The sequence below is a fragment of the Rana temporaria genome, chromosome 11 (genome assembly GCF_905171775.1).
Source record: "Rana temporaria chromosome 11, aRanTem1.1, whole genome shotgun sequence".
Taxonomy (NCBI): Eukaryota; Metazoa; Chordata; class Amphibia; order Anura; family Ranidae; genus Rana; species Rana temporaria.
The window spans coordinates 84,485,945-84,509,163 of NC_053499.1; the positions used below are offsets into that span (position 1 = coordinate 84,485,945).

Genomic DNA, 23,219 nt, shown 5'->3' on the forward strand with positions numbered 1-23,219 from the left:
AGCTTCCCCCTCATTTACCAAGCTTTGGTGCAACTGCACTTGCAAAGTGCACAGTCTATTTTCCTTTAGTAAATCAACCCTTATCTGTTGTTATTATTGGTTTAAGTAAAAAATAGAAGTGTTATTCTGGCAGTAAAAATGTTATAAAACTTCTATACGTTGTGGTTTTGACAAGCTAAAAAATCAATCCTATATATTGCCAAAAAATATGCATTTTGGTAAGCCCCTGTATCTGCAAAGTTCCCAGTGTAGACATGCGTGCAATACATACCCTGTCAAACAATGCAAACAACTCTCTTAATACATCAGTTACTGGTAACTTTAAGTGGCTAGCAAATTCTTCAATTCCAATTCTTCCTCCTTTTGATAGATCAGCAATAGAAGCAAAAATCGCCAGTTGTTTCTGAATGTCATGCCATTTTATGCTGTAATAAACAAACAGAAAATGTAATACAAGTAACCACCTCAGCTCCGGAAGGTTCACCTCCCTTCATGACCAGGCCATTTTTTTGCGACACGGCACTGCATTACTATAACTGAAAATTGTACGATCCTGCTACGCTGTACCCAATTAAAATGTATATTATTTTTCCCCACAAATAGAGCTTTCTTTTGGTGGTATTTAAACACCTCTGCAGTTTTTTATTGTCTGCGTTATAAACCAAAAAAGGCTGACAATTTTAAAAATAAATAAAAAAATAATTACGTTCATGCTATAAAACACATTCAATAAAAAAAAAGTAAAAACAAAAGGCTACATATTTTTGGGAAAAAAATCCCAATAAGCGTATATAGTTTGGTTTACGCAAACGTTATAGCATTTACAAACTATGGAATATGTTTATGGTATTTTTTTTTTTTTTTACTAGTAATGGCGGCGATCAGCGACTTATAGCGGGATTGCAGTGGACATTTCGGACACTAACTGACACTTTTTTGGGGAACCAGTAATACCAATACAGTGATTGGTGCTAAAAAAATATGCACTATAGTTGTACCAATGACACTGGTGGGGATTTTTTTTTTTAAAGTCAGCAGATACAAACACTGTAGCTGCTGACTTTTAATAAGGACACTTACCTGTCCAAGGAGCCTGCGATATCTGCCCCCCGAGGTTGATCCATCCATTGGATCGGGCACAGGCACCACCATTTTAACTAAGGGAAACCGGCAATGGAGCCTTGCGGCTTCACTGCCCGTTTCATACTGCGCATGGGCGAGTTGTGCGGCGCTTTGTGAATGGTCAGCCTTTCTTCTGGGACAAACACAGGTCCCAGAAGACAGCGTGGGGGGGCTCACCGCACAAAAGGATATGACGTCCTGCATGGATCGGAAGAACACTATGTACTTCATTAAATAGGTAGGAAGGGGGGAAAAATTGAATATACAAAAAACAAAGGGTGGTCTTTCATTCAAGACCACCTGTCAAGAGTGGGAGGAGCTCCACTTTAAGAACTGTGGTATGTAAACTTTTGATCAGGGTCATTTGGGTAGTTTCTGCTGTGATTATGATTTAAAAGGAGAAAACACAGTTGATTGATAATACATGGCTTCAGCCAAACACTAACCATGAATGAAAGAAACGTTTTTGTGTTATCATTCATATTCTCTGAAAAATGGCCAAGAAATCATCAATTCTGCCAGGGTATGTAAACTTATGAGCACAACTGTATAAGCGCAGACGACCCCTTGTAATGAGGGGTCCACAGGAGCTGGTAAGCAAGTTTTTTAGCCGTTAGTGGAGGTATTGACGCACAAGATCACTAAAGGTGGTGGTTGGTGGAGTCCGATACCAGGAGTATCACAACACTTGTGGACTGTTTTCTGCAGATTTAATTTGACTATTATTGTAATTTGTTTGATTTAGCACAATTCTATATATTTTTTTATATTACATTGCTAGAGCTTCAAAAGGGACAAAACAAAATTATATATTAATTGTGAGTGTATGCTAAAGGCCACCTAACTTTGAAAACGAGGCATAGAGCCATCTTCTTTTCACAGTTAGAAATGGCGGGGAGGCAGGGCAATGTTATAATCGTGGGGGACTTAAACTATCCTGATATTGATCTGGCAGAACTAAATGCTCAACATTGTTTTATATGATCAATATATGTTGTGTTGGCTGATATCAGTGATAGGAGAATTAAAGAGTCTGCAGATGCAGATGTACCCTTTGATTAGTTTGTCCCCTGCTTTCCAGGCATGCATATGAGTTTAATCCTACTTTAGCCTAGGTTCACACTGCTGCGAATTCAAAATTGCGGTAAAATGCGTGATTTTACCGCGATTTTGCGGCTGCGATTTTGCCGCGATTTTGCCGCTATTTAATGTAAATCGCTGCCCGAAATCGCAAAAAGTAGTACAGGAACTACTTTTTGAAATCGCAGATGCGGCGTCGCACTGATTAGGACAGTGCCATTGCCGACAATTGCCGCCGATTTGAGATGCGATTTGACATGTCAAATCGCATCTCAAATCGTTCCAAATCGTACCCAGTGTGAACCAGGGCTTAAAAAGTTATGAGAAATCTGTCATCGTTTTTGCTTCACTGCATACTTTGCCATTTGAATACATTGGCCTCTTTGTGGTTTATGTTTAAGTTAGACCTTCTACAGCTTGTCCTTAACCTTGCAAACATCCTTAATGTTGCTGTCACTCCCTTCAGAAACCTACTTTAAATCTAACACAGCATTATGTGCATCTTTATGATGTTGTGTTACATCTTGTAGCAGGGTTTGTTTTATTATATGTTTATTCATTATAGATATATTACATTTTAGTTTTTCACCCCAGAATCCAATGGCTTCTGAAATAGATTTAAAATAGAACGGGTGGACAATGTGTAACAGAGAAACAGACAACTAATAAAAATCCTTTCTATTGTGTTTTGTGTTACCATTGCAGTTTCCCTCACTTCTTGTCTGGTGAAAAGTGTGTCATCAGAACAAGAAACAAGGGCAAATCTTACTAACGGAGACTTTACAGTAGAAAAAAGGGGGAAAAAACTGCGCTAAACCGAAAAGAAAATGTGTAAGAAAGCAGCCAGCACTCAAACAAAGTAAATGAGAAATAAGGAACAATAGTGCAGTGCTAAATATCTTGTGCACAATACTTATAGTGACATCAAATCAAAAAATCATATAAACATTGAATTGCAAATGAATATGAAAAATTCCATATAAAGACCATACACCACAAACAATGCGATGCTGGATCAGTGAAACGATCACACAACCTAATGTGTGAAATAATAGTCCATAAAAAGAGTGACTTTCCAATTGTTGACATATGATGTTGAATGTCTAGTTACCTGAAGGGATCCCCAAGGCATCAAAATATAAATATAAATATAATGAGGTACTCTTACTATAGGGTGTGGACTCAGCTATTTAACAACAGCAAGTCTCATACACTTGATGGTCTCGACAGACCTGGATCACTGCAAAAAAGGTCTCTCCAGATGATGGTATGTGTTTCAATCTCTCCGATGGGATGAATACCAAAGGCAACAGGAACCGGACAGATGGGCCTTCCAATGCAGGATGCAGATAGGAAAATTCCAACAAGCTCACAGTGCTCCAGATGGTGCAGGTCAAAAAATAAACCGTCATAGGTTTTATTTTAAAATTCATATAACGAGGGCGTGACCAGAAGCCGACAGGGATGCAAGCCTAATCCCATAGCTCTCTCTCAGCCCTCCACTTACCGGCAATTTTTGGCACATTCTAACCCCCATCCATGGGCCACTCCAGGATGACCAGGTCCACCAACAACTAGGGAATCATCCCAGCCTCCTCCGGGCTCGTCATCGGACCTCCGGGACTTCTTTATACAGCCCGGTCTCCCGCCGGGCAGGGACCCCAAGATGACGCCGGACACATCCACGGCCACCATGCGGTCCCCCCATGGTTCTCCTCCTTAGTCCCGGCGCAGATCCGGACACCAGACGCCCAGCAGAGCCACCCGCTGATGATCGGGAGCGGGCACTAGCAGGCAGATGAGCAGTTTTCCCTGGCCTCTCCCCTCCGCTGAGGCCTCACAACACTCCCCGCGGACCACCGCCATCTTGGGACTCCCGGAGCACTACACCCAGTGCTCCGAGGCCTACCCTCAGCTGCTGCGGACAGCCTCGGATCCCTGCTTAGGCGGGACGGGATGCAGCTCCCCAGGATCCACGGGGGGGTCAGAGGACTTCCCAGCCCTGCCGAGCTCAGCACATCCTAGCTGCCATCCATTTGCAGCACAGGGAGCAGGGATGACCCATATCACCGGAGGGGATTCATCGGGGACACCCTCCCCCCCAGGATGCAGCAACAGCCCCAGCCCGGTGTCCCCAACCAGGCTCCACCTCACCCAGCTGCCTCAGCCTCCTATGCCCACATGGCATGCTCCCCTGCCCCCTCTCCAACTCGGGACTTGAGTGGGGAGGCCTTCCAATCCAGAGGACCGAGGGCCCTACCTCAGGCTAACACTCACCCCTCCCCACAACCCCCCCTTCCTCCACAACCGCTGAACTATGCCCCATACCCGCCCATGCCCCCCCAGTGGCTTGCCTACTTACAAGCAATGTCAACCAAGGAGGACTTTAGACAACTTATAATGGACACGAAGTCCACCTGCAGGTCTGAAATTCAAAACCTCCAATCAGGCCTCAAACACCTGTCCGATTGTGTAGAAATGGCAGAGGAAGAAATCCAGGAAACCAAACTAGCGGTCCACAGGACCCAAACTCAAGGAACGGAACATCGCACACTGCTTAGAGACATGCAGCGGCATGTGGAGGACCTGGACAACAGGGGGCACAGGAACAACATCAGGGTGTGGGGGTACTGGAACCGGAGGGCCCCGAGGATGTTCACTCCACTCTACATACCCTGTTCAACAATCTGATAGGCGAACCCACAACTAAGCCCATATAAATGGACAGAGCGCACCGGGCACTACGCCCTTAGGGGGCCCCCTCCAAACCCAGAGACATAATATGCAGGCTAAGCTTTTATCCCCTGAAGGAGGAAATAATGCATCAGGCCCGCCTCACCCGTAGAGTAACCCTTAACGAGGTCCCCATCCAGCTCTTCCCAGACCTATTGCGGATCACCTTACAGAAACAAAGGCTACTACAACCGCTACTGCGCACTCTACAGGAAGAAAATATTCCATATTGCTGGGGATTTCCATTCAGCCTTACGGCCAAGAATCAGCGCAAGACGGCCGTCTTGAGATACCCGGAAGACCTACCAGCGTTCTGCGATGTCCTGGACATTCGGGTCCCCCAGGTACCGGACTGGGATCTTGTGACCACACCACCCCCGCCACCTACGGTCTGGCAGAAGGTCCCACTACCTAAACGCCACAGAGGCTCGGAGGGGACCAGGGGAGGTCAACCCGCACGTCATAAGAAGAACTGAACAAACCCCCCCCGACACTGGTGCACATCCACCCGACGTTTTTCTGCATTTTCCAGTGACCTCATCCTGGTAACCCCTCCAGTATCCTGACCCACTCCCAATGCCCTAGCTTTAGTCTTGGTTAGCATAAAGGGCAAGTCTCGGCCAAGACTTTAGAGAGAGACCTTCCATGCCCCCTCCCCTTTGTCCCCACCTTTCATCTAGAATTGTTGGACTTTGAATGCTTGCGGTCCTGTTCTCCAACTTGACTGCACTAGGGTTCCCCAGGGCCCCTCTGGCGCGCCCTCCATGGGTTGGGCTGGTGGAGCCCACAGGAAGCCGTCCTGACCTGGGCCAGTTGGCCCCCTTAGGTCGTGACCTAACGGTAATGATTTGTTGTCATTGTTGCCTGACTCTAATGTTTTTTCTTCTCTTTCTTATTTTTTCTAGTCTCCTTTGTCCCTCTTTTTTCCTTGTCATTGTGTGGTTCTACACAGGAACTCCGAAACGTTCCTGGTTCTCCCCCCCCCCGCGGGGGGCCGGCTCCTGACCTCAGGCGCCCGAGTCTTCTCCATCCGCATCAGATAAGTATGACCCCCTTCACCCACACCTCCATGGCTAAGATACTGTCCCTAAATGTCCACGGATTGAATTCCAATAGAAAAAGGCATCTGGCTCTGAGGGAATTTAGGCAGTCAGGGGCAGATGTTGTCATGGTCCAGGAAACGCATTTTGAAAAAGGGGGCTCCTTTGCGTTTGCCTAACAGTACTACTCCCAGATTTACCTCTCCTCAGGGCCCCATAAAAGAGTCGGAGTGGCTATACTCATTAAGAAGGGCTCCCCCTTTACTGGCTCCCACCACTATAGTGGCCCACACGGTCACTACCTCATCCTCCAAGGCCTATGGCAGGACCAGGAGGTCACCTTCTGCGCTATTTATACCCAAAATGTTCGGCAACTTGGGTTCCTGTCCAGGGTGTATGCGCGCCTCTTCCGAACAGATCATGGGATTCTGGTGATCGGGGGGGACTTTAACTTGACCCAATCGGCCACCTCGGATCACCACGGGGTGAACCCCAGGGCAACCCCGGCCCGAGTGATTAGAGACTCGCAGTTGTTCCGTCAAATATCTAGACGCTATGCTCTTTTTGATGCCTGGCAGGTTCTCCACCCGGGCGACCAACAATTTACTTTCTACTCGGCCCCACATCGTACATACTCTTGAATAGATTATTTCTTTATTAACAACCCAGCCCTACGACTGACCCGAGCGGTGCAGATCCTACCGATCTCCTGGTCTGACCATGCCCCAGTACTGCAGACTTTAGCACTGGGCTCCTCCGTCATCAGACCTTGCAGCTGGCGTCTGAACACGTTCCTCCTCCAGCATCCCCCCTCGAAATCTGAATTGGAATCCACTTTGAAGTATTACTTTGAGGAAAACTACACCCCAGATACAACCTCGTCCACGCTGTGGGAGGCCCATAAGGCGGTGCTGAGGGGGAAATGTCTGGGCCTGTCTTCGGCCATGAAAAGAAACGCACAGGCATTGAAACTGCAAACGGAGTCGGAGCTAAGGATCCTGGAGCGACGGTTGCAGGATTCTCCTACATTGTCGCTCCTTAAAAAGATCACAACACTGAGGGCGACTCTTGGGGAAATAGCGCTGGGTAGAGTAGAGAAAGCACTACTTAGGCTTAGACAGCTGTTCTACAATAGGGGTAACAAAGCCCATTCCCTCCTGGCCAGAAAGCTCCGGGATAGCGTACAAGCAACGACCTCGCATCAGGTTAGGAATGGTTCAGGAGGCCTGGTTTCCCACCCTAGAGACGTGGTCAACTGCTTTGCAGAATTTTACAAGACTCTCTACAACAACCCTGATATCCCCAGTAACCCTCCACCCCCTGACCTCACTCAACGCATGACACGATACTTGGAGCAGAGTGGCATTTCCAAGCTCCAGCCCTCAGACTTAGCCCCCCTGAATGCACCCATCATGATAGAGGAACTGGAGAAGACCATTAAATCCTTACCCTCACGCAAAGCCCCGGGACCAGATGGTTACCCTTACGAATACTACAAAGCATTCCTTCCCCTTCTATTGCCTCACATGTGTGCATTGTTTAACGCGTTTCTCCGGAACACCCCAGTCCCCGGGGATATGCAACGCTCCTTCATCATGGTGATTCCAAAGCCGGATAAAGACCCCCTTTCTGTGTGCCAACTATAGACCTATTGCCCTCTTAAATTCGGATTTGAAGATCTTCACCAAATTGCTATCCCTTCGCCTGAACTTGGTCCTCTTCTCCCTTATTCATAAAGACCAGGTGGGATTTGTCCCGCTTCGCCAAGCGGGGGACAACACTAGGAAAATAATTGACCTGGTGGAGGTGGCGAATAGGCAGGGCCAACACTCCATGCTACTTGGCTTGGACGCCGAGAAGGCCTTCGACCCGCTGGGATGGCCCTTCCTGTTCGCTACACTTCGCCATGTGGGATTTAGGGGCCCATTCCTGCGGGCCATTCAGCACCTGTACTCCGTTCCAACCTCCCAAGTAAAGACCCCCTTTGCCCTCTCCTCCGCATTTCCGGTAACTAACGGCACTAGGCAGGGGTGTCCTCTGTCCCCCCTGCTCTTTGCGCTCTGTGTGGAACCCCTGGCCGCCACAATCCGTCGGAGCCCGGATATCAGGGGAATCTTAGTTAGAGACCGAGAGTTTAAAATCTCACTATTTGCAGATGACATCATCCTCACGCTCACCCAACCTAGGACCTCCCTCCCGAATCTGCATGCAGAGCTCGACCAATTTGGGGCCCTCTCAGGCTACAAAATCAATGCATCCAAGTCGAAGCGCTCCCGATTAATATCCCCGATGGGGAGGTGTCCCACCTGAGATCCAATTTCCCTTATATTTGGAAAACCTCCCCCCCCCCCCGAAATATCTAGGAACCCACATCACCCCAACCTTCGCCACTCTCTATCAACAGAATCCCCCCCCCCTCTTTCACACCATCAGGGCCCTTCTACTTTAGTGGAAGAAGCACCACATTTCCCTACTGGGGAGGGTGGCGTCAGTAAAGATGACGATCCTCCCAAAGCTACTCTACCTGTTTCAAACCCTACCCATCCTAGTGCCCTACGCACACCTGAGAAAGCTCCAGACTGACTTGCTCCAGCAAACATGGAACTACAAATGCCATAGGATCCCTCGCTCCGTACTACTAGCGGCGAGATCGGACAGGGGTCTGGCCTATCCTGACCTAATTAAGTACTATCAAGCAGCCCAGCTGAAGGCCATAGCCTCCTGGTTCACATTGCGCTCATATAATAAATGGACGGAAATAGAAAAGCTATGATTGGCCCCGATACACCCGAACAACTTGCTGTGGAGTGCGAACGCGGAGGTAGACCCCAACCGCATGTTGGGCCCTATGACCCAGCTCCGGTGCCTGTGGCGCAAATTGATATGCCAGCATCAGTTGTCCTCCGATAGCTCCCTCTTGACCTCCTTTGCCTGCAACCCCAAGGTGCCAGATAGCCTCACCCACAGAATGTCCTCTCCATGGACTACGAGGAACCTCTTTCACTTTGGGAATCTGGTGGATCCCCTGACTCGCAAAATGCGCACGTTTGCGGAACTGCAGGCCAAGTATGACATGCCGCACCAGGAGTTCTATGGATATCTCCAGATACGCCATTATGCACTGACGATAGCTCCAAAACTGATATTTTCCTCCCCAACACATTTCGAAAGGTTGATATTGGATATCTGCACAGGGGGGCTTAATTTCTAACATATATAAAATTCTGAACTCTAGACCCGCGGATACGGAGGGCAAGCACGCATATATGGTTAAATGGGAAAATGTCGTTGGCGAGGAGATCTCCATGGAGCAAATGCGGGTGATTTGCTCTCAAGCGGCAAAAAGCTCAATCTGCACACTATACAAGGAGAACACATATAAAATCCTGTACTTCTGGTACATGACCCCTGACGTCCTCCATGCCATATACCCAACTACCTCTGACCGCTGTTGGTGTTGTCAGCGGGACAGGGGAACACTTCTCCATGTGTACTGGAGCTGCCCGCTGATTGTCCCTTTTTGGAACTCGGTCTAGCAGTTACTGGCCCGGCTTGTAGACAGGTCGATCCCCCTGACTCTGAAATTTTACCTATTAGGATTGCCCCAATGAAAATCTCGGCACCCTACAAGAAACTGATCCGGCATATCCTCACGGCGGCACAATGTCTTTCAGCATTTCACTGGAAGCGCAGCCCCCCCCCCCCCCCCGGAGGCCCTATATGCCAGGATTAAGGATGTGGAGCTAATGGAGAACCCGTGATCACCGTATAAGTGTTACGGTTGACGCTGGTTAGTTAGTTTGCTGTTTATAGCATCAGGGCACCCGCCGTATATAACCCAATAAAGGTTTAACCCCCTGATCGCCCGGCGGGTGATATCAATTAAATTTTAGCGTCAGTCAGGGTCTGCGTCGCCCCAGGCAGCGTTAGGTTAGTGTCAGTAACGCTTACACCCATGCGCAAAGCATACACCCCCTTTAGTGGTATAGTATCTGAACGGATTGATACCTGATCTGATCATATCTATACTAGCGTACCCAGCAGTTTAGGGTACCCAAAAATGCATTGTTAGCGGAATCAGCCCAGATACCCGCTAGCACCTGCGTTTTGCCCCTCCGCCCAGCCCAGCCCAACCCACCCAAGTGCAGTATCGATCGATCACTGTCACTTCCAAAACACAACACACATAACTGCAGCGTTCGCAGAGACACGCCTGATCCCTGCGATCGCTACCAGTTTTTTTTAAGTGTTTTCTACGTTTGCTGACAGTCAGGTGCTTTTTTTACCTGTGAATCATCACTAGTGTACGACTAAATTAAGAGCCCAAAATGGCAAAGCGAATGTACACTAGTGCAGAGGCCTACACGTTTCTGAGCCAGACAGATAGTGAGGAGGAGGTCACGCATCTGTCAGATTCTGGCTCAGAATACGATCCTGTATAAGACAGCGGCTCCATGCCTGATAGTTCTGACGACGAAGTTGTGGTCCCTGCTAAGGCCAGGCGTACCCGACCCCGTTCTGATGTTGTTGAGCAGCAAGAACCGCAGGACCCTTGTATGGAGCAGAGAAGTACTAGCGCCGCTATTTCTTCTGGTGAACTGGCAAGCACCAGCGGCCTAGTACACCCTGGTCGTTCATCCAGCACTGCAGTATCACGTGGTGACGTGGCGAGTCCCATAAGTGCAGTTCAAGCTGACGAGCTGGCAAGCACAAGTAGTGTCCCGCTGCCACAGAGAAAAAGACAAAGACAGACCCGTCGTGCCCATAGTGCCCTTCCTGCAGAATTTTTCTATCCTGATTGGGTCCCCACCACTTCTGCAGAACCCGTACTTCCCCCATTCACTGGCCAACCTGGTATTCAGGTGGATACAGCTGATATTATGTCACTTGATTTTTATTCGCTGTATTTCACGGAAGATCTCTATAGATCTATTGTGGACCAGAGTAATTTATATGCAGGTACTTACATCGCCGCTAATCCCCAGTCCGTCCTTGCCAGAGAATGGAAACCACTTACGGTTTCCGAATTTAAGACCTTTCTGAGCCTTACCCTCAACATGGGCATACACCAATTTCCGAAGTTGCGGACTTATTGGTCCACAAGTCCACACCACCATATGCCCATATTCTCTGCTTGCATGGCCAGGAGACGATACGAGGCGATCCTGCGGTTCTTGCATTTCAGTGACAATGCACTTTGTCGTCCGCGTGGAGACCCTGAATTTGACCGGCTCTACAAAATTCGGCCCCTCATAAATAGGGTTGAGCGAACCCGAACTGTAAAGTTCGGGTTCGGTACGGACTTTGGTTTTTTTTGTACCCGAACCCGAATAATTGGAAAAAGTTCGGGTTCGGAGTTTGGCTATGTTATGGCGCGCTGCACGGCAGCCAATCGCCATTTGTTTTACTAGTGTGACTAGGAAGCCATCACAGCCATGCCTACTAATGGCATGGCTGGGATTGGCCAGTGCAGCATGTGACCAAGCATGTGACCAGCCTCTATATCAGATAGAGGCACACAGCACAGCTCATCACTTTGCTTTAGCTAGGGGAGAGGCTGCTGATGATTGAGGGACAGTGTTAGATAGGATTATCCTGCTTGAGAAATCTTCACCAGCACTGTTTATTTCTGTGAGATCTGCATCTTACTGTTTAGGGACTGTGCATTACATCGTTTAGGGCTCGTCAGTCTGCTTTAGCTAGGGTAGGGACAGGTTTGCTGCTGATTGAGGGAGAGTGTCAGATAGGATTATCCTGCTTCATAAATCTACAACAGCACTGTTTATTTCTGTGAGATCTGCATCTTATAGTTTAGGGAGAGGTTCCAGCTATTTTCTATAGGGACAGCGATATATAGGTGACTCTGCCTATTTCACCAGCACTGCACCTGTCACCTGTGATATACTGTGTGTGTCCAGTACATTGTTTAGGGAGAGGTTCCAGCTATTTGCTATAGGGACAGCAATATATAGGTGACTCTGCCTATTTCACCAGCACTGCACCTGTCACCTGTGATATACTGTGTGTGTCCAGTACATTGTTTAGGGAGAGGTTCCAGCTATTTGCTATAGGGACAGCAATATATAGGTGACTCTGCCTATTTCACCAGCACTGCACCTGTCACCTGTGATATACTGGCTGTGCAGTACATTGTTTAGGGCTAGGTTCCTGCTTCTTGCTATAGGGAAAGAATTATATAGGTGAATCTCTGCCTATTTCACCAGCACTGCACCTGTCACCTGTGATATACTGTGTGTGTCCAGTGCATTGTTTAGGGAGAGGTTCCAGCTATTTGCTATAGGGACAGCAATATATAGGTGAATCTCTGCATATTTCACCAGCACTCCACCTCTCCCCTGTGATATACTGTCTGTGCAGTAAATTTTTTAGGGCTAGGTTCCTGCTTCTTGCTATAGGAAAATAATTATATAGGTGAATCTCTGCATATTTCACCAGCACTGAACCTGTCCCCTGTGATATACTGTCTGTGCAGTACATTGTTTAGGGCTAGGCTCCTGCTTCTTGTTATAGGGAAAGAATTACATAGGTGAATCTCTGCATATTACACCATATTACACTATTGTTGTATTTAAAAAACACCCATTTAGGGCAAGATCCTACATTTGAGAAATATGAGGAAAACGTCAAATAAGGGACGTGGCCACGGTCATGGTGCTGCTGGTGGAGCTCCTGTTACAGGGAGAGGACGTGGTCGATCTGTGCCAGCTACACGCCGAAGTGAAACACCTTTCTCAGGTGTGAGTAGGCGACAGAGCCTGCAGCGTTATTTGGTTGGGCCTAATCCAGCTCTAGGCCAGAAGCAGAACAGGCGGTAGTAGATTGGGTTGCTGACAGTGCCTCCAGTTCCTTCACATTGTCTCCCAACCAGTCTTGTTTTGAAAGTTCAGAGTTGGCGCCTGCAGCCGATGTCCACCATCAGTCTTTCACCTCACCCCCTTGCAAATCAGCCAAGCAGTCTGAGCCCCAAATCATGCAGCAGTCTTCTTCTTTTTGATGAGTCTGTTAGCATGTGTTCCCAGGGCCATCCACCTAGCCCAGCCCCAGAAAATGGAAGAGATTGAGTGCATCGATGCCCAACCACTTATATTTTAAGATGTGTACATGGGGGGACCATCACAGCACGTCTTGGATGATGATGAAACACAGTTGCCAACTGCTGGTGCTTTTGCAATTGTGCAGACCGACAAGGAGGGCAGTGGTGAAGACTGGGTGGAAGATGATGTGGAGGACGATGAGGTCCTCGACCTGACATGGAATCAACCTCGTGCAGGTGACCCATGTAGTTCGGAGAAAGAGGCGGTGGTCGCACAGAGCCACCAGCACAGCAGAAGAGGGGGCAGGGTGCCAAAGCAGAGCGTCCGTCCCCTAGACAGTATGCCTGCTACTGCCCAACGCAGCAAGGGACCGAGCACACCAAAGTCAGGTCCAAGGAGTTCCCTAGCATGGCAGTTCTTCACACAATGTGCTGATGACAAGACATGAGTGGTTTGCACGTTGTGCAATCAGAGCCTGAAGCGAGGCATAAACGTTCTCAACCTGAGCAAAACCTGCATGACCAGGCATCTAAGTGCAAAGCGCGAGCTGCAGTGGAGTAGACACCTCAAAAACCAAGAAAGGTCTCTGGCTCCTCCTGCTTCCTCTTTTGCATCAGTCTCGGGCCTCTCGGCCTCTTTATCTACCTCTGTAGTGACAGTGCCACCTGCCACCCCTCAATTAGAGGACCGGCAAGCAACACTACCACCTGGGTCACCAAACATCTCCACAATGTCCCATGGAAGCATTCAGCTCTCTATCTCCCAAACACTGGAGCGGAAGAGGAAGTACCCCCCTACCCACCCACGATCGCTGGCCCTGAATGCCAGCATTTTAAAATTACTGGCCTTTGAAATGCTGTCATTCCGTCTGGTGGAGACGCAGAGTTTTAAAAGCCTGATGGCATTGGCTGTCCCACATTACGTCGTGCCCAGCCGCCACTACTTTTCCAGGCGAGCCATCCCTTCCCTGCACAACCAAGTGGGGGACAAAATCAGGTGTGCACTGCGCAACGCCATCTGTGCCAAGGTCCACCTAACTACGTATACGTGGACCAGTAAGCATGGTCAGGGACGTTATATCTCCCCAACAGCGCACTGGGTAAATGCAGTGGTGGCTGGGCCTGAGGCTGATAGCAGTTTGGCGCATGTCCTTCCACCACCGAGGATTGCAGGGCGCTTCAGTTTGCCTCCTGTTCCTAACTCCTCCTACTCCGCTTCCTCATCCTCTACCGCCTCCTCATCCAGTCAGCATTACAAATTCATCTAAAATAGTGAAAGTGATTCTGCGCAACGTATCTCACATTGCTGTGACACATAAATATAAAACACAATAAAAAAGTGTGAATAACAATGAATTAGATAAATAAAAAATAGATAAATAAATATTACACTAAATAGTCCGTGTATACAAGTGGTATAAGAGAGCTAATCCTGCTCAAATAATGTAACAGAATACAGGTGCAAACCAAAATCCTAATTGAGAACTAAACAAATGGTAAATTAAGTGATGTGGAAAAGAACCAAAACGAGTCCTTCAGTGAAAAAATCAAATACAGATCAAAATTGAATAAGAGCTGCCAGATGATCCGATCAATAATGCTGAATCAGGTGTAGGATAAGTGACTAGCAGATGAAGATCGAATCCTTCACTAGGCTCACAAGCCTCTTACCTCTAGGTAGATATAGATGAGCATCGAATCTCTCACACCGTGGCAATCCTTTAAGGGTAATCCCTGTCCTTTCTCCCCTTGAGCTGGCACCATGTCTTTATGATAAATCCGTACAATACTCCGCCCAAATAAATGAAATGGAGAGAGGGAACAAAAAAGGAACCTCCGATAGTGAAGCACAGTAAACCAGGTTGTAATTTATTCAATGAAAAAACCTGTGCTTACATTTAAAAAGTTACAAACGTGCAGCAATTTTAAAATGAGCGGCGTTCACAGCGCCGGCTTACGTCACTCCAGGTGTACGGAGTAAATGTAAGCACAGGTTTTTTCATTGAATAAATTACAACCTGGTTTACTGTGCTTCACTATCGGAGGTTCCTTTTTTGTTCCCTCTCTCCATTTTCTATCTATCTATCTAGTAGAAAAGACACTGTGTCTCTATCTATCTCTCTCTCTCTAAGGCCCCATACTCACGAGCAAACATGTCTGCTGAAACTGGCCCGCAGGCCAGTTTCAGCAGACATGTTTGCTCGTGTGTGGGCGCGAGCGGGCCGAATTCCAGCAAACATTTGCCCGCCGGGCCTTTTCCCAGCGGGCAAATATTCCTGGACTTGTTTTAAAACAGCCCGCTGGAATTCAGCCCGCTCGGACATGTACGGTCGTCAGTACAGACCTACCGTACATGTCCAGGCGCCCGCCGTCCCTCGCATGCGTCGAATGACTTCGACGCATGCGTGGAAGCATTTTAAAGGCGGGCCGCCCACGTCGCCGCGTCATTGTCGCGGCGACACCGCGTCATCGACGCGGCGACACCGCGGACACGCCCCGCGTATTGTTTACGCGCGGACTTCTGTACGATGGTGTGTACAACCATCGTACAGAAGCCCTCTGGCAGACATGTATGGTGAAAACGGTCCGACGGACCGCTTTCACCATACATGTTTGTCCGTGTGTACCCGGCCTTACTGTCTGACTGACTTCTCTTTAACAAAGCCGGAACACACTACACGAGGCCGCCTTATAGGCGGCCTTAATATAGTGTGGGGCGTGTACTAAACCCCCTGAGCCATAATTGGCTAAAGCCACCCTGGGTTTGGCCAATTATGGTTCTTCGTTTTTTGGGTGCTGTGATTGGCCAAGCATGCAGGGTCATGGTGCATGCTTGACCAATCATCAGTGCGCAACGCCACAGTGAATTATGGGCCGACGCGCGTCACTCGAATTTGGCGCGAATGACCCATTTTGTTTGAAATTCGTCGAACGTTCGAACAGACGATGTTCGAGTCGAACATACGTTCGAGTCGAACGACCAGCTCATCCCTAGTCATGAGCTCCCAATGTCAGAGCATTTGTCGGACCAGTGTGAACATGGTCTGACTGTAGTGTCGTACCAGTGTGAACCTGGCCAAAATGTTGGAGTTTGTTTCAACACCAATCATTCTGAAAAAAAAAAAAAGATAAAAAAGACACATCAAGATAAGCAGCTTTTAAGCAGCAGTTTAAATGTAGTTAAATCACAGCTACAAGTTAAAGGGGTTGTAAAGGTTTGTCTTTTATTTTCTAAATTGGTTCCTTTAAGCTAGTGCATTGTTGGTTCACTTACCTTTTCCTTCGATTTTCCTTCTGAATGTTTTTTTTCTTTGTTTGAATTTCTCACTTCCTGTTTCTCCTCAGTAAGCTTTCCACCATCATCCGAGCCGTGGAAAGTCATTTAGAACAGCTTACTGAACACCTTACTGAGGAGGAACAGGAAGTGAGAAATTCAGACAAAGAAAACAAAGAAAAAAAACATTTAGAAGGGAAATTGAAGGAAAAGGTAAGTGAACCAACAATGCACTAGCTTAAGGTAACCTATTTAGAAAATAAAAAACAAACCTTTACAACCCCTTTAACCACTTGACATCCCGGCAATTGTCAAAAGACGACCACAAGGTGGCTCTCAATTGCCGGGAGGAGGTCTATAGACATCCTCCACTCCTCCGGCCACTGGGGGGCGCGCGAGCGCCGCCATATCACTGAAGTGCCGATGCGTGTGCCTGGCTGCCGCGATGTCTGCCAGCTACCCGCAATCGGCGGATACACAGACAAGGACGTGGATCTGTGTGTGTAAACACACAGATCCATGTCCTGTCAGGGAGAGGAGACCGATGCTGTGTCCCTTGTACATAGGGACACAGATCGGTCACCTCCCCCAGTCAGTCCCCTTCCCCCACAGTTAGAAACACTATGCAGGGCACACATTTAACCCCTTCCTCCCCCTAGTGTTAACCCTTTCCCAGTCGGTCACATTTATACAGTAACCAGTGCATATTTATAGCACTGGTCGCTGTATAAATGTTAATGGTCCCAAAAATGTGTCAAAAGTGTCCGATGTGTCCGCCATAATGTCGCAGCCCCAATAAAAATGCAGATCGCAAACCAGTCGCTTATTGCGATTTTTTTAAACAAAAATACGTAGAAGAATACGTATCGGCCTAAACTGAGAAAAAAAAATAGTTTTTTTTAAAAAAAATTGGATATTTATTATAGCAAAAAGTAAAAAATATTGTGTTTTTTTCAAAATTGTCGTTCTTTTTTTGTTTATAACGCAAAAAATAAAAACCGCAGAGGTGATCAAATACCACCAAAAGAAAGCTCTATTTGTGGGAAAAAAGGACATCAATTTTGTTTTGGAGCCACGGCGCACGAGCGCGCAATTGTCTGTTAAAGCGACGCAGTGCCGAAAGCTGAAATTTCGCCTGGGCAGGAAGGGGGTATATGTGCCCAGTAAGCAAGTGGTTAAGATATTTAGTAAACATTTACAGCATACTAGCGTATATCATAGGTGCATTTACAAGACTATGTGTTTGCCATTTGTGTACTTGAATAGATTTTTAAAGCTATATTGAAATGTTTCATTAGTTGTTAATTGTTTTAGCACAAAAACTAAGTTTTGGTGTGTTTCTTAATGCATAACTGCACCTCTTGATATTAGTCTAGTCTCATTAGGCTGAGGCCCCGAACACACGAGAGGATCTATCCGCTGGTATTTATCCGCGGATCAGTTCCAGCGGATAGATCCTGTGGTGTGTACGGCCCAGCGGATATATATCCGCGGATATTTTTCGGGCCGATGGATTTCCAGCGGATAAAAATTTCTTAGCATGCTAAGAAATCTATCCGCTGGAATCCTGTCCAGCGGATTGATCCGGTGGTCTCTACAGACTCACCGGATCAATCTGTCCGATCCCCTCCCTCGCATGCATCGGAAGTCTTTACCTTCCAGCGTCGCGCACGTCGCCGCGTCATCATCACGGCTACGGCGCGACACGTCACCGTGGATGAAATTCCGCGCGGATTTCGATCTGATGGTTAGTACAACCATCAGATCAAAATCCGCCAGAGGATTTATCCGCGGGAACGGTCCGGAGGACCGTTTCCAGCGGATAATCCTCTCGTGTGTACAAGGCCTAAGGGTAATTGGTTATCTATTTCCACCATACAACTTTAGGCATCAGTCAATCCTTTCAAATCTATGTCCATTAGTAGAAACACACCACATCCAAGACTACTTCAATGTCTCATAAAAGTACTTTCCTTTGGTCATGGGATAGTTATCTTCATAACCACCCCTGATTTTTGCCTGTCTGGCTAAGTTCTACAAGCCATTCCACATGCTTCCGGTCTAGCCTGCATCACTGTCAGGGTCCTAACCGTAACAAACAAATTAAAATAAAATAATAATGCACATTATTTGAACATTCCATACCAAAAAACATATATATATATATATATATATATATATATATATTACCTTAACTTTCTGCTGATTTTTGTGAACTCCACAAGGCCAGCCTCCATGGGTAGTGTCAAATCTCTGGCAGTTAGCATTAGCCTGCAGTCTTCATAGGTATGATCAGTTAATGGCAGTCCTAAAGCCCTGAAAAATAAATATGACACGCATGCTTGTTGTGATGCTTTTTCCCAAAACAATTGTACATTTTTTATATATACTTAATTTTAATACCAGTAAACGTATACAACAATACAAGGAGTAGCATTTCAGTATCTGTTCAGAATAAGTACAATACAAAAGGAGTAAAACTTAGATACTGTTGCATAGGAGTGCATGGCAAACAGTTTTTATATTACATAGCAAGTAGCAACCAACTGGTTACCAGGGAAAAAGCTGATAGAGAAATGTATACAAATAGACAGAAGGGCCCAGATTCAGGTAGATTTGCCCATTACTTACACATGAGCTGCTCAGCTGAATTTCTCTGCGCTGGAGCAATTTTGCCAAATTGCCACCTGATTCAGGAATCGTTTGTTCAGTTAATTTGCTCCTGTTTAAGGCAAAGCTGAGGGCGCAAGGCCGTGCAAGTCAAAGTGGGTGTGCCCCTATGTAAATGAGGAATTTTCGGCTCAGCAGAGGTTTGCGCCGGGCGCGCGCATGCGCAGTTAGAGCGCTGCCGTCTGCGCATGCGTCAAACTGCGCCTAGCATACTTTCAGGGCAAATCATGCTCAGCTGCTTGCACTGAGCAAATAAATAGGAGCAGACTTGCGCAGGTTCTTTGCTGAATTTCATCCTGCTTTTTCCTACCCCCCCTGAGCAAGGAAATTCAGCCCATTTTGAAGAGATGGCACCTCCCAAAGTAACAAAAAAAAGGAAGGCAAACTTTGTGGCTGCGGAGATGGACATCTTAATTGCTGCACTCCAGCAACATAAAGAGCTTCTATATGGTGCCCAGCGGGCAAACACCACTGTTGCACAAAGGAGGGCTATATTTGAAGCCATTGCCCTGGACATCAATGCCCTGGGTAATGAAGAGCGTTCCTGGGATGACATCCAGAAAAAACTGAACGATATGAGGCGCAGGGTCCGGGATAAACTGGCTCTTATCAGAAAATATACCGGTGGCACGGGAGGTGGGCCGCGATGTAAGATCCGGCTAAATCATGAGGAGGAGCTTATTGCCCAAACTTTCGTGCAGGAGCAGGTGGAGGGACTTGCAGGGTACGACTCCACTGTTGGGAACTTGGGGACTGGTAAGTTATTTTTGTTTCATATCTGCTGTGCATCATGGGAGGGGGTAGAAGTGAACATATTTGTGGGTAGAAGTGAAGATGGAAGTGTTATTTTTGTTTCATATCTGCTGTGCATCATGGGAGGGGGTAGAGGTGAACATATTTGTGGGTAGAAGTGAAGATGGAAGTGTTATTTTTGTTTCATATCTGCTGTGCATCATGGGAGGGGGTAGAAGTGAACATATTTGTGGGTAGAAGTGAAGATGGAAGTGTTATTTTTGTTTCATATCTGCTGTGCATCATGGGAGGGGGTAGAAATGAACATGTGAGCAGTGTGTTGCACCAGCAAAATATTTCGTTTTGGTGTCATCCACAGGTGGTGATGAGGAAGATGAAGCTGGGCCGTCTTCGGCTGCGGGTCGACCCAGCCCATCCATACCAGAGCCAGGGGTCCAGTCAGGCCCCATGGACATTCTGTCTATGCTGGTCCAGGAGGAGATCCTACCGGGGCCAAGTATGGTGGAGGAAGTGGTTTTGGAGGAGGATTCCTTTTTCCTCATCCAGGAGGACTCTGGCTCCCTCCAGGAGGATACCACCATCCCTGGGCAACCCACCACCCCCCCGTCCAGCACGTCATCCCCCTCCAGGGCAAGCCCCTCCAGGGCAAGCCCCTCCATTGTGGACCCCTCCCCTTCTCCCTCTGTCCGTGCCCGAGCCTCTCCTCCCAGGAAGGCTCAGTCCAAAACGAGGCATATATCCTCCAGCCTCCGTGACGGTCTGCTGGAGGAGCAGGCCCTGCAGACCCGCCATATAGGGGCCATGGTGGGAGAGGTGCGTCGTCTGGCGGACAGCATGGCATCCACCTCCACCTCTGTGCAGCATGCCCTCACCCTGCATGCGGACCGGGACAAACATGTCTCACAGAGCCTGGGGGAAATAAGTGGCAACTCCAAGGCCATAGTCACCTGCTTGGTGGCTCAGGAGACCACACCCGCTTTATTAAGCAGGATGACAGCTGCGGTGGAGGCCAACACCGCTGCTGTGCAGGCCAACACCGCTGCAGTGCGGGAGGAGGGGAGAGTTACCCGCCGTCATCAGCGGGATACCACCACCCGCCAAATGAGGATGTTGGCCCAGACCAACACCATCCTCGCCCGCCTGGCCAACGCCATGGAGGGCATGCAGCCACCACCGGCGAGGAGTGTGGAAGTAGGGGTTGATGATCCTCCCCCCCCTCAATCCCCACCCCATGCCTCCTCCGCACCACGGAGATTGAGGAGCCAGAGCCGGGGCACCCTTGGCCCAAAGAAGAAATCCAAAAAATGATCAGATTTCTACATTTATTTTATGGTCATAATATGATTTTTTTTTTTTTTTTGGATATATGCTCAGGATATGAGTTTATTATATTTTTGATATATGCTCAGGATATGAGCTTTTATATTTATTTGTAGTCCCTACACACGGTGAGGAGTGTATACTACAGTGTGACTGGTGTGTGAATGGGGGGGGTGGCACTCCTGCTCGAAAAGGGGTGTCACCCTCTGCCATGTGAAAGGTGTTTGAATGGACAGCAACATAATTGGAGCCTTGACGCGGCGTTGCTGCTCCCTAATACCATGGGGTATTGTTGGGTCTAATCCAATTTGGGGTGCATGTGTCGGGTGTGTGCTAGGGACTACAGTGGTGTGCATACATGCATTATACTTGTGACAAGATCAGGGTGTGTTTAATGTGCAAAGAGACGTTCCACAAGACCATTCCGGATTGCTCTTCCCTCAGAAGATCCGGTAGTGTTTCTTGGGGGGGGGGTTGCGTGGTTCGGGGGTAAGGTCATTGCGTAGCTCAATGTGCATGCCCCTTCTCTCAGCAAAATTGTGGAGAATACTACATGCCCCGACGATTTGGCACACAAAGTTGGGTGAATACAACAGGGTCCCCCCTGATTTAGCCAGACATCTGAATCGAGATTTAAGGATGCCAAATGTGCGCTCCACCACCGCACGGGTACGTGCATGGGCTTCGTTATATCTTTCCTCTCCTGGTGTTTGAGGGTTACGAAATGGGGTCATCATGTGAGGTCCCAGGGCATATGCAGAGTCACCTGGAAGGGAAAAGACATGAGGATGTTAGTCGTGCATGTGCCCCTTGTGATGTCTGCATCATGGGGGGGGGGGCAGTCATACCTGACACCCATGTCACTCACCAATCAGCCAGCTGTCTCCATACATGTTCTGGTCAAACTCGGTTGGGATGGGGCTGTGTCGGTAAATAAAACTGTCATGGCTTGACCCTGGGTGTTTGGCATGGACATGCCATATGAGGCCATGTGCATCCACAATCATCTGCACATTTATCGAATGCCAATGTTTCCTGTTGCAGTAGATATGCTTGAGGAGCCGGGGGGGGGGGCGTAGTGCCACATGGGTACAATCTATTGCACCCACAGTGCGTGGAAATCTGGCTATTGCATAAAAATCACTGATTGCCTTCTGCCGCAGGTCAGCCGTGGTTGGTTTGATAAATTGTGTGCCCATTCGTCTGAGTATTGCAGGGATCACTTGGTGCACACACCTGCTCATGCTGGATTGGGACATCCCCGCCACCACTCCACCTGTGCGCTGAAATGAGCCACTTGCCAGAAAATGAAGGGTTGCGACTACCTTCACCAGTGGCTGCACTGCCTGTCCCCGATGGGTCGGGCTGCTGATGTCATCCTGCAGGATTGTTACCAACTCAAGGATGACTTCAGGGCTGAAGCGAAACATGCGATACACCTCATTATCACTAATCTCAAAAAGGTTGTAGCGCCCTCTGTAAATCCTCTCCCGTGCCCTCCTACGAGTCGGCTCAGTCAATAGAATATCAAGAACCATAGCTGCCCCTGGCATGTTGGTGCACAGATGTGAGGTCCCGAAAATGTGGGTGCTCTGCTTGTTCAGCTCGTCTGTCTAGGTGCTGCTGAAGTTGCGCGCTCCTTCAGATGACATTTGGCCATCTTTTGCTAACTTGCCCCTGCTTTTAGCAGGAGCAAGTTTGCCCGGGGAAAAAAGCTTGCGCGCTTCCAATACATACATAGAGGCCCAGATTCAGGTACGACTTGCGCGGGAGCAAGTGTGATTTGCGCCGCGCAAGTATGGATTTGCTCCCAGGCAAATTTGCGGGTGACCCAGAAAGCAAGCTAAGCCTGAAATGTGCCATTTTTGCACGGAGGCAGTTTCTCTGCCCCGGCGCAATTAAGGGGCAATTTTGCTCAGGGAGCAACTTGCGCTCTCATGGTTTTCCCTCAGCAAATATGCAAATGAGGAACTGCCACTGATTCATAAACTTGCGCGTGTGAGGAGCATTTTGCTCCCAAAGCTCGCAAGCTGTTTGGCCGGGGCAAATTTGCACTTTATAAAAGCAGGGGCAAGTTAGCAACAGATGGCCACAGCTCAGCTGGAGAGCAACTACAGCAGCACCAAGACAGACGAGCTGAACAAGCAGAGCACCCACACTTTCTGGATCTCAC

The 23,219-nt window shown here is 48.1% G+C and overlaps 1 protein-coding gene across 2 annotated transcripts in view; it reads right to left on the minus strand.

Annotated features, from left to right (window-relative positions):
* The window catches only part of LPCAT2 (lysophosphatidylcholine acyltransferase 2), a 660,866-nt gene that overhangs the window by 159,143 nt on the left and 478,504 nt on the right, over positions 1-23,219 (minus strand). For both annotated transcript variants that reach the window (XM_040328743.1, XM_040328745.1), the window contains exons 11-12: positions 18,494-18,619; positions 272-425 (exon numbers count right to left, since the gene is read on the minus strand). In XM_040328743.1, the coding sequence (XP_040184677.1) occupies positions 272-425; positions 18,494-18,619 (280 nt within the window). The remainder of the gene's footprint in view (positions 1-271; positions 426-18,493; positions 18,620-23,219) is intronic.